Genomic DNA, 16168 nt, shown 5'->3' on the forward strand with positions numbered 1-16168 from the left:
ATCTTTTTCCTCCACGTAGGAAAAAACTACGCTAGACTTCTCGCAGTTTACAGCTATATGTCCCAGTTTGTGGCATTTGTAACAGCGAATTGGTCTAACAGATTCGAATTTTCTTTTCTGTTCTTTTTGTGCGGTTTCTCCGTTAAGTTTCTCCTCGCTCTTTTCTGCGGGCTTTTCCGCCAAGTCTACAGGCTCGGATCGTCTAGTTTGCGCACCCTTTTTGAACGGAAATGGTTTCCGCGGTCCATTTCGACCGTCCCAGTTTCCTTCCTCGGCGTTCAACTTTCTACGGGTTGCGTACTCTTCGGCTAATTCAGCCGCCCTTTCCACAGTGTTTACATTACCTCTGTCTTGCACCCACAGTTTCACAGCTTGGGGGATGGTTTTGTAAAACTGCTCTAGACACATGCATTCAATGATCATGTCTCTGCTGTCGTACGCTTCCGCGCTTTTAAGCCACTCGACTAGGTTGGCCTTTAAGCTATATGCAAACTCCGGATAGCCCTCGCTATCTTTCTTGCCTGTGCTCCTAAACCTTTGCCGAAAAGCTTCAGCTGAAAGGCGATATTTCTTCAGGAGACTAGCCTTAACTTTTGCATAATCATATGCATCCTGCACACTCAGTCTGGCGATTACTTCCGCCGCCTCACACGGCAACATAGACAGCAACCGCTGTGGCCATGTACTCGGGCCGAAGTTCATCTTTTCGCAAGTCCTTTCAAAATTGCTTAGGAACAAGCCTATGTCGGTCCCGACCTCAAATGGCTTTAATAGCCTGTCCATGCGGTATGATCCTGCCTCACTTGATCGTCCCAGAGCGCCTTCACTTCCTTGAGACAACTCCAAACGTTTGCTTTCAAGTTCAAGTTGCATTTTTCTTAACTCGCGATCTTTATCGCGTTCCTCCCTTTCTTTTCTCTCTCTTTCTTCTCTCTTTTTCAGAAGTTCAAACCCCAGTTCAACTTCTTCCTCACTGGCCTGTTCGGAAATGATATGCAATAATTCTGATTTTAGCATTTCCTTACGTACATCTAGGCCCAGTTCCTCACCAACAATCAACAACTCGTCTCTCAGCAGTGTCCTTAATTCCATGACTGCTGCTTTACTGCCTTGATTCTGCTCTCTAAATCTAGCTAGGAAAACACAACCTAGCTAACACACAACAATCTAGCTTCCCTACTGTTCTAAACAGAACAACCACAAAATGAAGCCTAGAGAGTCAAAGCAAAAACCAAGCACTCACCGCAGATACAGCACCATGTCGCAAAGTCCATCTCACCGCTGTCAGCCAGTTGTCAGGATTGGGGGCTCAATCCCATCGTCCGTGGTCCTTTGCCAAGATTGGAGTACGGCATGAATTCGAAGGTAGCTGGCCCATGCCGTCGTCCAACTTATTTACGCTGAGATCGTTGATGAAGTGAAGAACTGTTTCTCATCGAGAACGAGGAAAAGGGTTTATTTACAGAAATTAAATCAGTCTAACATGACTGCTTGAGAAAAAGAGTATCAGTCCAACATGACTGCATGAGAGAAGTGAATCAGTCTAACATGACCGCTCGAGAGAAGTGTCCTCAGCATTCGCACAACCACAATTTTTATACACTCGATCCGCCGGTCATACGACGCGGCGACTGTTCGTTTACTCATCACCAACTCGCCGCTGCTCTTCAGAACAGTTTACAGACACAAAGGCGGCACACACATTCCGAAGCCCAAACGACGGCGTTGGCGGGGTGCCGTTCCGGGAATTATCTGTGCCGATCGAGGGTCGCTCGTTGTTTTGCGCCACGCCGAAGCGTGAGACGCACCAAAATACGTCGTCCCCACGGCAGCTTGTCCATGCGTGTCAAATCAGCTCCGCGTTGGGGAACTCCGGAATCATTGTTCACACACGCCGAACTAGTTCCGTCACAATGTCGATGGGGCGGGTGGAAGGCGGCGGACTCCAGCGCAAAGGCCGCTTCTTCGAACGCCTCCCAGCTGCAGCGACGGAGAGGGGGAGGTGCGCGTCGTGTCGCCCTGTCGTAACTGTGTGGCAATCTTGTTTCGCAGCTCGCCACTCTTAACAATGTTCATGTTTACCTGTGCACAGGTGACACCCGGCTGGTTAATTTACTTAAAACACGTTGTTGGGCTAGTTGGTTTGAGTCCATGGTAGAATGTGTAAGCGTTACTGAACAAGGATGTAGAAAGAAGCAGACACACATAGACAGCGCTGTCTCTGTGTGTCTGTTTCTTTTTACGTACTCGTTTAGTCACGCTCACATATTATATGATTGCTAACTCAGTAAGGGAATGTTTACAACTTTATAAGGCCGATAAAACTGTCATCGTTATTTCGCACAGCTATCTACTAATATGCTATCGCAATCGGTGCTTCGCCTTTCCGGCGGAACTGCAAGTTTTTTTTTATAAATGCCAAGATCATGCATACTGCTTTCTGCTCCAGACTTCAACACCTCTAGTGACCTCTGGTGGCGTCGGCATAACACCTCGCTTCTCGCAAATAAGATCTCGTGCAGGTCACAAAATAATTTAGCGGAAGAACACTTCCTCAATTGGGTCAATGCAATTTACGTTTAATCAAACTAAACCCATATTTATCTAGTGTCGTAACGTGGAGTACTGTGCACGCTTGCCTACCCAAGAATACAATGTTTTGCTTTTGTCTGTGTCCAGTGCGCCTGATGCGAATAATTTCCAGTGGCTTAGTTTCGTCCACATCGTAGTGCACTGTCCACCGATTAAGGTATTGCAAACGTGCAGTAAACGTGCACGTGCCCTGTCCCCCCAGATCCGTTCGTCAGTGCACGTGACGCTGCTGGTGGGCCTGACAGCGAGCGTGCTGATGGTGTTCCTTTGGCGGCGCACGGTGGGCGAACACAGCGTGGCCTTCATCGCTCTCGCCTTCTTTCTGTCCTGCGTCGACTGCACCAGCTCGGTGCTCTACATGCCCTTCATGGCCCGCTACCCGCCGCAGTTCCTCTTCTGGTACGGTGCAGCCCACACATCCGCACTGCGAATATACAGTTAAACCCGCATACAACAAAACGGCACGATAAACGAAGAGTTGCTTGACATGCGCATGTTTGTTAAGGCTTGATGGCGGCCTTGTTGGCTGCGGTTCATAGCGAGCGAATAACAGCATGAAATCACGAGGACGATAAGCCGACACGCACATGCGCTGGCTTACAACTGTCACAGCGCATGTGTGTGTCACCCGTCTCGTCCGCGTCATTTCGCAGTGTTATTCATTCACCTGATATGAGCAGTATTCCGTTTTGCTCTAGCCCGTGGTTCGGGAATGTTTGTTTATAAGGGATTATGAATGCTTTGAGGGCGTGTTCGCCGAACTATATCAAGAGATCATCAGCATCCAATCAGCAGCCGCCAAAATGGACAGTCCACTAGGTGGACTCTTACAGAATCCCCCCCCCCCCCCCCCACGCAGCTTTCTAGCAAGGAGGAGCGGCAGAGCCATTATTAAGAATGGCGATCCGATATAGGGTATGGACCGGTATATTGTAGCGATGCCTTTTCCCAATGCTTCTGCCTTTCGGCGTTCTTCGCGTTCGTGAGTAGTCAAAAATCGACCGCTCACGAACGCGAAAAGCGCAGAGAGGCATTGGCGTCGAAAAAGGCTCCGCTACAGAATACCGGCGCTGGCACGACGAGCGCTACAGATGGCGCGCCTAAACTTACCCGTGAAACAAAGGAAGAAAAAGGGATCACTCGCAGTGACCCAGTGACAGAGGGCAAGCAAACAGACAAACCGAATGTAGCTCTCATCACGTTTCTGGCTCGCCTGCATTCCGCAGACACGAGCACTGCATACGCTGAGCTGGTGCGCAGATGTAGACTGTAGGTGTAGATTTCCGGTAGCATCTCACAGTACACATAGGAAAGGCCAGAGGTTTTATATGTCACTTGTGATCCGCGTCCTAGGTACATGGTCGGCGAAGGATTGAGTGGCCTCGTGCCAGCTGCCCTTGCCCTGGCACAGGGAGTGGGGGCGGCGGACAAGGCGGATCCTCCAAGGGGCCCTCGTTTCAGCGTGGAGGCATTCCTCTCCGTGCTGTCTGTCATCGTGGCACTCAGCTGGCTTGCCTTCGCCGCCCTCGGCCACTGGCCTGTGGCCACTGCGTTGCAGGTGAGAGTGGCAAGTGTGCCCCGTCCACGGGGAAGGCGGCACTCCAGCTGCGGCGGCCGAGAGCGGCCACGTGCGTCCTGTCTCGGAGGCCTTCGGCGCTGAAATAGCGGATTCCTTCGTGTGCGTTGTGCCCTGGCACGCCTATTTTGTGTTGAAGCGAGAGGCGGCACGAAGGGAAATTTGTTCGCAGCGCTGCCGCTCTACAACACGCCAGCGTTCTGACAGTGAGTGCCGGCAGTCGTCGAGTGAGATGTGTTTGGCTGTGGGCACGTGCTTGTTAACTTAGTTAGTAAGCGAATATTTACAGTAGTTTATGCAGCTGATAACACGACTAACCTTAAATGTATAGCTGTCTAATATTTATCTGTCGCAATAAATGCGTCGTCTGTATACGAAACTAACTTTTTTTCGTCAGTTAGCATTGTTTCTTGTTTTATTTATGTATTCGACGCTGTCTCTGATGTTGCTAAGACATTTCCGGCCCATAAATCTCATAATAATGAATCAGAGCGATCAATTACTCCTCATTGCCGCTCGACATCCATATCTAATTTACTTGTATTGTTTTGTACTGTCTTGCGCATATTTAGCTACAATTAGTGTCTTGTACAAAAGTGGACGACATTTGCATTGAGAGCAACGTATTCCAAGAAAATCGTCTCTCCCTTTTTGCACTTCCTGGCTGTACTCCTGAAAGTCCACATTTAGGCATCTGCCTGTCTGTCCCACGTAACGCTGCCCGCAGGAAAGACGCATGCTATACACACCGCCACTTCAGCAGTCGACGAATATCTTGAGTTGCGGGAACTAGTCAAGCTATTTGTTCAACTTTTTTTCCCTTACCTCCTCCATCACGTTGATGTAAAATAAACGCAATTATTATTATTATTATTATTATTATTATTATTATTATTATTATTATTATTATTATTATTATTATTATTATTATTATTATTAGGTTCGAGTGTATGGTGAAAGGGCGGGTTCTAGCGCACGATTGAAATAAATTCTGAGGAGCAGAAAAGATGACAGAAACTTCTGCCTTTTTGCCTATCTTTTTGAGTTCGTGCAAGACAATGTGTGTACGAGATCACCGCCATCTGCCTGCAAACATTTGCTCGTGTATCAGGACGGGTATAACAAGCTTGCGACTTTTACGAACCGTCTCTAAACAGAAACAATAAAGCAGCGGAGATTGCTAACAGCCTTCAATCGAGCAGCTTGCGAGCTGAAGCAGTCTTGTATTGAGGGGTGACAGGATTTTATCAAAGCGTTGTTCAAACAACCCTGAACAATGCCGCGCTTCACCAGTTTACTTTGGTCTTTGGTACATTGACAATAGATGTGTTTTAGTGCAAGGCTCATACTTCCAGCAGGCACGTTCGCCCAGAAAGGACAGCCTCAAATCAAGAAACCTAATAGAACCGCCCTCAGAACGTTCGTGCGTAGGAGTGAGCGGTTGCATGCAATCGCTTAACAGTGCGAAAGTCTGCTGGAGGGAGGACTCAGAGCCGGCACCGTTACAGTCATACAGGATAAGGCAACCATCGACAAACCGAAAGCATTTCGCTACATTTGTACCAACTAAATGAGCTTCAACCTTCCCACCTAAATGCGCCAGGAAGAGGTCACTCAGTATAAGGGCAATGCTAGAACAGATACGCACGCCACTTTTCCGAATAAGAACTTCTCCATTCCATTCATCTAAAGTAGGGTTAAGATATAATTTGAGTACATCCAGAAAACCCGTGACCGTGACGCTACACTTAATCTGGAAAGCCACTGCGCCAAACTCAAAAATGGTTTCTTCAATGAGACTCGTCAGCGCATGATTTGGGATGGAATAATATAATTATTTAATATCAACAGACAAATCCTTGCATGCAACATTGGTGTGCTCCTTAAGATGCCGAAGGATCTGAGCTAAATTATGAACTAATGAAGGATCATTAACTTGCAACATTTTCGAGTGATACTGGAGCCAATAGGCAATCGACCTTGGTCACGTTCCCTTCTCGGAGACAATAATGCGGTAAGGCGTTCCGCTCTTGCGAGTTTTTGCAGGGAAAATCATTTGCAGGGCCAAGCTTTCTTTCTTTTCTACGGACTGAGCGAGTGCGCTGAGGTTTAGCTTAGTTAACATGCATGTTGCCCTAGACCTGGCGTTCTTCAGATAAACATCTGACTACGGATTAAAGATCGCATCCACAGCAACTTGAACGTTACTATAAAACAAAAAATCGCAGTTTCGCCCGAAAGGCTAAGCACCGATTGCGATAGCAAATGAGTAAGCAGCTATACGAACTAATGCTAGTAGTTTTATGGGCCGTATAAAGTTGGGAACATTAGCTTAGCGACTGAACTAACAAGCTTGTCATCGGCGCTCACAATTAAACATGCACGCATCGCACTCGATGAGCGCGCACACTCGCTGCAAAATGCTGCGCGCTGGTGTGAGCAAGCGCGACAGCAGCAGCGAGCGAAGTGACCTTCGTGCGCTCTGTCGCTTCAACGCAAGAGCGGCGAGAACACAGCGGGCACAAAGCCGTCCGCAGATGCATTTCAATATACGGCGCGCGCGCGACCACGCGCGGCCATGCAAATTACGCACTTGTTGGCGGAGTCCACGCCGCGCCCCTCCCTCCCGTGTTGCCTCTCCGCGTTCGTCGTCATATGGCGGGCGCGATATTCAGTCGCGATCGTTCCCCTTGCTCCCGTTTCGCGAAATGCGCAGCCCCTGCGGCAGCACAACACCGCCCCCGCGGCCTTTAACGCGCAACAGAAGGTGGCGCGTTTGCTCTCCGTTTCCTCCTTCGCGCGCGGCAGATTCAGTGCGATCGTCGGCTTCACTTGCATGCTTTCACTCGCACCTAGAATTAGACTCTGAAAAAAGTTTACACCCTTTGGGGTGTATATCGTCATCTGTTTTGCTTCCGTTTCCATTCTTGAAAACGCTGCGCGCGCTACTTTCCTGTCGAGAACGCTATGTCACGCTGATAACGCAAATACCGTTCGTGGCTTGGAAATACCGAACTCGCAGCTTTAGAGAAAGGAAATTTGGGCAACACAGATGACGGTTATTGTTGTGTGGCAAGATACAACCCAAAGGGTGTAATTTTCCTTAACAGTGTACGACGCGCGGCGACGCGGTGTTATCGCCCTGGGACTTTCTACGGAACATCCCGTCGTCGTCGCCGTCGTCAAAATGCGCTTGAACTGTCTATACAATTCCCATCAGAATAATAGACGCATGACGTGCAACAAAAAACCTACCTTCCTTGTCTGAGGCCAAAATACAGACGTTGCTTGAGAATCAAAACAGTCTGATACAGCTGCAGGTAGCAACTGTATCAGTAAACGTTCCATAGCGTTGACGGATAATTTACTGACTTGACACGTGGTGAGCCGCCTTAAGGCCCAACCACACGCAGCCCGGGATACGCGTCTCGCTACGCGTACACGTAAGCGTACGCGTCTGCGTGCGCGTACGCGGGTGACGAAGGGAAGGGCGTCCAGCCACACGATACGCGCACACGTGCGCGCTTCGCTGCGCGTATAGCACAGGGCTGACAGACCAGCGGCCCAGCGACGGCGGAAACGGTCGTCTTTGGCTTTGAGAAAAGTTTATCTTTACTTTCATTGTGGCTAGCCATTTTTATTTAATTTATCAATGTTAGAGCTAGTACATTGTTTTTAAGTTGAGAAATGAACGCTGTTCGTATCTATACATCCTTATGGCAAGAAAAGCTACATCAATTATCAACATCACGCGCGATAGCGTCTGCTTGCTCACAACTGCAGCTGACATCTGCGCGCGACCACGCACGACGTTGCTGCCGAGCTCTTGCTTAACCGCTTGCTTCGCCGGTATCAGCGTACTCTCCCCGCAATGTACCACATGAGAAAGAAGCTTTTGCTGCTGCTGCTCTTGCAAAGGCGGCGGGAGCGCAGAAAGCGTCTGCGGCCTCTGCGGCGACGTTGGTGGGTCCGGCCATTCTTTCAACTGCGTAAAGAAGAAGGACTTTACGGCTGTGAGTAACTTCTTTCCTTTCGATGATCTACAGTGGTAGAACTAGGAGCCAGTGTTTGGACATGTGGACTTATCTTCGTTAGGACAGCAATTACTTATCAGCGTTTTTAGATGCGCGCATAAGTGAAATGGTTAAAGTAGTAATGCGGGGATCGTACTCGCAGCGCGCGAACGCCCAATTCGCAGAACAGCATCGCGTCGTCGGTGCAAGGTTCGTCCAGGTTGACAGCACCGATCGAAACGATAACGTGACGTACGCGAACAGGGGGAACGACAAGAGCAGGGTGTAGCTCGGAAAGCGCGAAAGCACAGGCGAAGATCGGGCTGATTAGCCGCCGGAAGCGTACAGATCGTATATTGAATACGTGGTGACGACACCTCACGACGTTTCAACCACCGCCTGTCTAACCCGTGTATGCCGTACGACATACGGTCATTAACTGTTCAGCTTCAGAGGGGAAGAAGCGCTTGATTCTATTTAACAGACAATCTGCACTACTAATTTGGAGCTCCCTTCATTATTAACAGTAGACCGTACTGTTTACACAGAGCTTGTGTAGCACCCTCTTGCACAAAATTTGTAAGGATTACGTTTTGTAATACATTTTCTGCTATTCGATATTTTATTTGATATCCAGATTAGTTTTTCTTCATTTGATTCGATTCTAAATCTACTTTTCGGTATTAGCACACCCCTACAAAAAGCTAAGGACTGCTAGTTATATTTGTGCCATTAGTATAGCACATAGATTCAGGAACACCTTTTGCACGTGTTGGTTGTCTTATATGAAGCTTGTGGACGAGATACGATTTCCTATATTATCTGTCTCTCAGAAGTGTGACTGTAGATATGAAGTGTAATGTAATTAAATTGTGACCTGGGGGGCAGGTTAAAATTCTGTGCGACTAATTTCGGAAGTTTCTTGGCAGTGGCCGCACGATTTTAATATACCGTTGACTGGCTCTCCTGTTTTGCCGAACCACTGTTTGTATTCAAGCACATAAACAAAGCAGGGGGTAAAATTGATGATGGCTAGTGGCTATACATGTGTGTCAGTGAAAAGTGTACAGCTCCTGATACCTGCGCGTGTATGTGGGCAGGGCATGGTCTTGCTGCCAGGCAATAATGCACCATTTTTTACAGATGCAACGGATACGTCAGGATGACCACAGATTTTTCTACAAGTTCTTTCGCAAGGCGCCGCAGCTCTTGGACAAGCTATGGAGCTTTTTAACAGAGGACCTCACACGGCAGCACCACATTCGAGAAACCCCTGGAGCCTGGAGAACGACTTGCTGTAGCGTTAAGGTTGGTAAAGGACAGTTGCCCCAAGAGTAATAATGTGCGATTGGAGGAATACAGAACACCGTTTCTTTGTCATTTAATGTATCATTTATTTTATTTTATTTACATATTACTGCCTGCCACCTTTTGGAAGCCAAATCAGGAAGGAGTCACAAAACATTGAAGCAAAACAAAAGAAAGAAGGAAACGACTGACAATGAGCGTGCATAAAAAATACTAATACATAATAATAATAATATATTAATAATAATCTTTATTTCTCTCTTTCCACAGAATACAGAATTATACACAACTAACTATGTATTAACTCATAAACAAATGAAAATATATAGTACACGAAATGCTGATACAAAACGAGAAATAGTAATGATGGTACTGACAATGCGCGTGAAAAGAAATACAAGAAAAAAATGATCACAGAGACTGAAAGTTTCCACTTACTGCATCACCAGTGTAACAGTTACGGCTAACTAAAAAAAAAAAAAAAACTGCCATCGACTGGCATCGCACAAAAGCTACCTCAGTGCTTTTGACCTTGCGCAACCTGTAAAACATGCACTGAGGTATGCTTGCACATGTAGTATTAAACAAAGGTGGTAGCTAACCTACACAAATGAATTTTGATCATATGTCACCCGAAAAGGGCCTCCACAGCCATGTAGATCATTGTCAAGAAAAATCATGTCATCATAATTAGTATTCAAACAATTGAGACATGCGTACTAATTTTTTTCAACTTGCATTCAAGCTACTTGGCATCCCGGTAAGACATAAAAGACGTTGCCTTGACTTACTGTGTGGGGATTGAGGCGGCTAGACTCTGCAGTGGTGTGTAAGTCATATAGTGGCGATTGTGCCTGCAAAGTATTAAACAACTGCAGAACAGCACGACAGCCGCAGAAATTTCTTACATTTTTTTCAGCTTAAGAAATTTTTTAAAGCTCACATGCTGTTCACGGCTCCCGTCAGGTAGCCCTGCTTTCTGCCAGAGAAGCAGGGTCATACGCATAAATGTCTCATTTACACACTGCCTTCAATGTCACTGATTACGTACAAAGACTTTGGCCAAACATCCAATACAGAACATGCAAAACCAACTCTGGAACTGAGCCACAGAACACAAAGAAAAAAAAAAGCAAGGAATGTGGCTTGTGGATGATAGTTGTGGGAGAGGTAGAGGTTGTCTATGTTGGCAGCGAACCTCGCCTCCTGGCTATGTGGTGGCAAGACTTTTCCCTTTCTGCTACCTTTTCTAATAATAATAAAACAATTAGAAAAATGCTTGTGCTGCTAGAACGCCCCAACAGGCTTTACAACTTGCAGCATATAACCGAAATTTTCAATGGGGTCTGGTTGAAGGTTCATTACATTTCTTTTTATTTACAGGCATGTACACGCATCTCTACATGCATGTACAAACTCTACATGCACAGGTGGTGAACTCAAAAAGGTTCATTGCTGCAAGACAGGCTGAATGAGTAAACACAGATGAAAGCGATAAACATCTGTCTTGCAACAACACACCTTTAGTTGCAAGTCAGTGCTTCTTTATCGTAGATGTGTTGCTAAAACATGTTCACACATCTCTACAGCAGCAATGTCCAGCCAACCAGGCCCACAGATATCAACTTTATGAAATTCTTGAATACCGCACAAAAACATGGATACAACACAGTGTAAGATGAACAAAAAAGAAGAGCTGAGGGGCTTTGACATGACAACAACAGACAAGGAAACGTATATAAAGCATAAAGGAAAATAACTGTCATTTTATTTGTAATGTCAACATCACAAGGAGAAGGGAAATGAAAGTAGACAAAATATAACTTGCCACTGGTGGGAGCTAAAACCAATTGAGCTGGAGGCTATTCCACCATCGATTTCATAGAATGTTTATGTGTACTAGATTAGGCTCTTGGAGTGTTCTTGCACGAGTAGCACTGGCTAACACTACCAGGGTGAGATCTAGTACATGCACATACAGGCCCAAGAAAGTTTGCAGAGGGATAGCCATTGCTGCAGCTCTACTGGTAAAGCAATGCAAGCATAATTCAAAGGTTGTGGGTTCGTCTCCCATTAGTGGGAAGCTACCTTTTCATATACTTTCATTTTCCTCCTTATTTTTCCATTTCGATATAGAGTAATTAAATTCATCAATGATTTCCTTTTGTTTCATTGTCTCTTGGCTTTATCATACAAAAAGTATACATTAAAAACATTAATCTTTGAATTATTCTCCTACTTGAATCAATTTAATTTTCAAATCGAGATGCGTATCCTCACTGGCCTCTCTAATGTGTTTGAGCAGAGAGACGGCAAAAGTTCGAGGTCGTCCTGTGGTTTGCATCTTTTCATTGCACTTGAAACATTGCCTAATTCCTCCAATATTCACTGACTCTAATCTCTCTTTTTCCTTTTCCTCCCCCTTGACTTTGCTTCAGAAGCAATGCTTCCTAACGTATCCAGCCTACGACTGCCTGCTGAAGCCAGCGATGCTCCTGACTGCGGACTGCTGTGGTGTGCCTCAGAATCCTCAGGAACCAGAACTTCTTGAAACATCGGTGATTCAAGAGATTCCAAAATGTCCTGAGACTCCACAGACTCATGCGACGCCGAAGACAGAGTCGATGCTGGCGCTTGTGACTCTTCACTTCACGGTGATGGCGCTTCAAGTGTTGCCAGATCGGAAAACTGGCACATTTTTTGTTAAGATGTCTGCAGCACTTCCCTCCTCACTTGATGGGGGCACTGGTGGAAGGTTGGCGGACATCCTGCATGTGAGCGTAATAAGGTTTGCACATACTGTCAATGTGTAAATAATGTGCCAGTCTGGATGCAAAAATATATGAAGGCTCAAATCCGTCCACATTTGTTTTAGTGTGTGATTTTATTAGAGTACACTGAAGCTCTGAATCAGTTTTGTAGGGACAAAAGTGGCTTGCCTACACAACCAGAATGAACAGTTTCTGCATGCGCGTAAGTGTAGCTTTTGTATCTTTTTCTGTTTTTGCTTGTGATGCATTTAAGCAGTTCTTACGAGATCTGCATGCCTAAAGCCTAGTGATTACTTCTACTCAAAACAGTGCATGATATTTGGAATGTTTCAGTTTTGAAATAATTAGCAGGAAGCATTCCACTACATTTACTCAGTAAAACCACTTAATAAATTTCATGTTGAAAGACCTATGTTTGCACTTTCTAAACATAGAGTAGTAGTACTGTTAGGTCTTGCTTTAGCATAAGGCTCTCTCCTGTTCTAGTTTTTCTACTTGAAACGTTCTTGGCTTGTAACTTTGTTTTCCTTTCACTTGTTTGTAAACTTCATCTCATTCTAAACTGTTTTTCTTAACTGAATGTACGTCTAAACAGTGTGAAGCTGTGTACGTAGTAGTCAGTGCATTTGTTGTTTGTATTTAGGAAGTTACGTCTAATAATGTTTGTCTTCTTGCCATCTGCCTTGTAAAGGGTGTTTTGGCCCAGCAAAGCTGACCTTAGCGAGCAAACCCTTCCAGAAGGTTTTTTACAGCCAAGCTTTTTTTGCCTCTTCTCTGGACTTTCCTACCACTGCTCCTACTGTCTTGCCAAATAGCTCGCCTCATACTCATATTAATGTAGACATTGAACCATTGTCATCCCAGCTGACTACTGGCTACTGTGTTGCACGAGTGACCAGTACTGGACGTAATGCAAATACCAATTAAAATAATGTAACTAGATCGTGGTTTTGGCATGTAAAATTTCAATAATCATTTTTTGCACAGTGCGAATGTGTTAAACTGGATCACCTAGTCCTTCCTCGGAAATTTTGCTAAGCAGGAACAGTGTTCTCCACAAACATTGTGAAAGCTTCGCTTAAACCAATAACCACAGCACCTGAGATCTGCAGAATAACCACAGGCTGATAATAAGCAAGGACACTGCTGAGCAGACACAAAAAGAATTATCAATTACACAGCTGACAATGTTGTCAGTACTATGGCACATTTATTCCTACAGCATGATGACACTGAATGAATCCCTAAGCAAGCTAGGTAATATTTGAGGGTCTGTGATGATGCACCGATTTGCACACTGCTGGCAGGCAACAAAATGCAAAATTAAAACTGTGCATTGAAGCGCCTAAGGTACACGTGAATATAGCAACATTCAATACTCAGTTAAATACTGGCCATTGACTTGCACGCTGCCTTCTAGGATCAGTGCACAGAATAAAAAAAACTACTTGCATGTTTTGTGTTTTCTTTTTGTGTGTGTATCATGCAAGCCCTTTTCTTTTTATTCATCCTGCTAATTTGTATGTAATATTCTCTGTACTTCTGTCTTATGCTTTATTGTTAGGTTTTTAAGTGCTATTTTACTTGTTATTTTGTACCTGTTTTTCTGCTTTCTCTGCTCCCCACTGCAAAGCCAAACTGGCTTTGTGGGTACCTAAATAAATAAATATACAAAGCTATTCTTGTACTGCTTGTATGTCCCCTTACCGGATTACATTTAACGAAATATGCGATAATCGGAGCGGCGACGCAGCACAAATATTTTATCGCCAATTAGACAAAGCTGAATATAATGCATACTGTGCGTCGACTTGCTTGTGTAAGCACTATTTTGAGTCGATTCCCACAAGTGCGGTGCATTGCCAGCTATAATACAAACATACGGCATCGCCGGTCAACGTGGTAAAGGGAAAGCACTAAAATCCCGTGTTTCATTTTTAACACGCCGGCTAAGATGGAAATTTCAAGATCACTTACGGTCTACACTCCATTGTGTAGCGCAGAAACATCATCTGGTCGAAAAACAGCCAGATGACGTCGTTGTGAACGTCGACAGCTGGCACGGCGCGGCTCTTTCCTTTCTGACAACGTCTTCTCAGGCGCCGAAATTTATTCCCCAGGGACTTCCATCACTTCTGCAGCGCTGTGATAACGTCATCTGCACAGATGAAACGCGTTTTCGACATCTGCGAGTCTGCTGATGAGAGAGGCAGCTTATACCAGCATAGAATAAAGAACAACTTTAGAGAAGGGAAACTGTACCTTTGGCAGTGGTTCGAAAATAAGCAGCGGCAGCGCATGGAACTAACTTTCGGGGACGCCAGATGACGTTGCTCAATCCGGAAGCGGAAGTGCAAACTTTTTTTTTTTCGCGCAAAATTCAATATGGCCGTTTTTTGCCGGTCGCGTACGCTGGTACGTGCCGTGCTTGCCCTGCAGGCTATGCGGCATGCCTCAATGCCTTCGCTGCCGCTTAGCTGGTGCGTTCTAATTGCCAAGAGCCTCTACTGACGCCCATACAAACAAGCCACAAGTGAGTGAACAGAACGCGCGACTTTATTGGCAGAAGACAAGCAGTGTACATCCTCGTGCAATAGCAGAAATAAAATTTGCATGTCGAGATACGCTGGAATCATTGACGCGAGCTCGTAAACGGCTCACCGTCGTCGTCGCACGTGGTGGTCAGGTTAACGAGCAAGAACCAGCAGCGGAAACATATTGGACAGAGTGTGCCACTTATTTGCAGCGACAGTCGCCGTTAAAAATGCCCAAATTGCATTGCGAAGCAATCGGGAGACGCAGGCATCTGCTGCCGCAGCCTACACAGCGACATGGGCTACCCCAGATTTTAGCCGTTCACTCCTTTCCAACCTGCACGTTTCTTTTCTTTCGGGGGCCGCTAATGTGTGGCTCACACTTGGTGTCTCTCATTGTCTCGCTATGGACAAGTCGCTTTCGTGGGCATCGCCTCCATCAGCTACTTTTGCGGGCCTTTCCACCCATGTAGCTATCAACTTCATACGCATCGGACTATGTAAGCACGTATGCTGGTCTCCGTTCATGCCTAATCGCGGCCGAGAAAGGCCAGAGGCACAATATGCCCATTGCTGCAGCAGGAAAGCGCGAACGGGGAGCACGAATCACGGTGCATGAAAATTGGGAGTCTATGTCGCTGTGCAGGCTGCAGGAGCGAATGCTTACTTCGAGAGGCTGCTTCCCAGTGCAACCGACCAGGCAGCAAGATTCGAAAAACATAACAGTGCGACCATAACCAAGTGACATAACAGCAAAATTAAACAGCAATCAGTCACCGCATGAGGTTCAGACAATACGTTATACATTGGCGACGAACTATATGGCAACAGTGAGCATTCACATACACGGGTCTCTTAGGGTACATTGAGCTGCCTACCTACAGGCGTAGTGCCCGACTTCGTCGCACGTGGTGGTCTACTAACGAGCAACAACCAGCAGCAGAAACAGATTGGACAGAGTGTCCCACCTGTTTGCGGCGACAGTCGCTGTTAAAGATGAGCAATTTGCAGTGCAAAGCAGTCGGGTGACGCAGGCATCTGCTGCCGCAGCCTACACAGTGACATGGACTACCCATCATTTTAGCATTGACACCTTTCCAGCCTGCATGTTTCTTTCTTTTGGAGGCCGCTAATGTGTGGCTCACACTTGGTGTCCCACATTGTCTCAATATGGACAAGTCGCTTTCGTGGGCATCACCTTCATCAGCCACTTTTGCGGGCCTTTCCACCCAACTTCATACAGGTCCGACCATGTAAGCACTTATGCTGGTCTCCGTTCATGCCTAATCGCGGCCGAGAAAGGCCAGAGGCACAATTTGCCCATGGCTGCAGCAGGAAAGGGTGAATGGGGAGCACGAATCACGGTGTGCGTAA

General features: G+C 46.2%; 1 protein-coding gene and 2 long non-coding RNA genes across 6 annotated transcripts in view; 2 read left to right on the forward strand and 1 right to left on the reverse strand.

Annotated features, from left to right (window-relative positions):
• The window catches only part of LOC135909347 (riboflavin transporter 2-like), an 86070-nt gene that overhangs the window by 45677 nt on the left and 24225 nt on the right, over nt 1-16168 (forward strand). For all 4 annotated transcript variants that reach the window (XM_065441294.2, XM_065441297.2, XM_065441299.2 and 1 more), the window contains exons 3-4: nt 2795-2991; nt 3946-4150. In XM_065441294.2, coding sequence (XP_065297366.1) covers nt 2795-2991; nt 3946-4150 — 402 coding nt within the window. The remainder of the gene's footprint in view (nt 1-2794; nt 2992-3945; nt 4151-16168) is intronic.
• Nucleotides 7778-12064, forward strand: LOC135909349 (uncharacterized). The gene is made up of 3 exons (XR_010566691.2): nt 7778-8181; nt 9325-9489; nt 11928-12064. It is a non-coding gene; the product is annotated as an uncharacterized lncRNA (long non-coding RNA).
• On the reverse strand, nt 11229-14350 carry LOC135909348 (uncharacterized). Its single transcript, XR_010566690.2, has 2 exons — nt 14238-14350; nt 11229-12257 (listed from the first exon to the last, which is right to left on the reverse strand). It is a non-coding gene; the product is annotated as an uncharacterized lncRNA (long non-coding RNA).

The sequence above is a fragment of the Dermacentor albipictus genome, chromosome 1 (genome assembly GCF_038994185.2).
Source record: "Dermacentor albipictus isolate Rhodes 1998 colony chromosome 1, USDA_Dalb.pri_finalv2, whole genome shotgun sequence".
NCBI classification, from domain to species: domain Eukaryota; kingdom Metazoa; phylum Arthropoda; class Arachnida; order Ixodida; family Ixodidae; genus Dermacentor; species Dermacentor albipictus.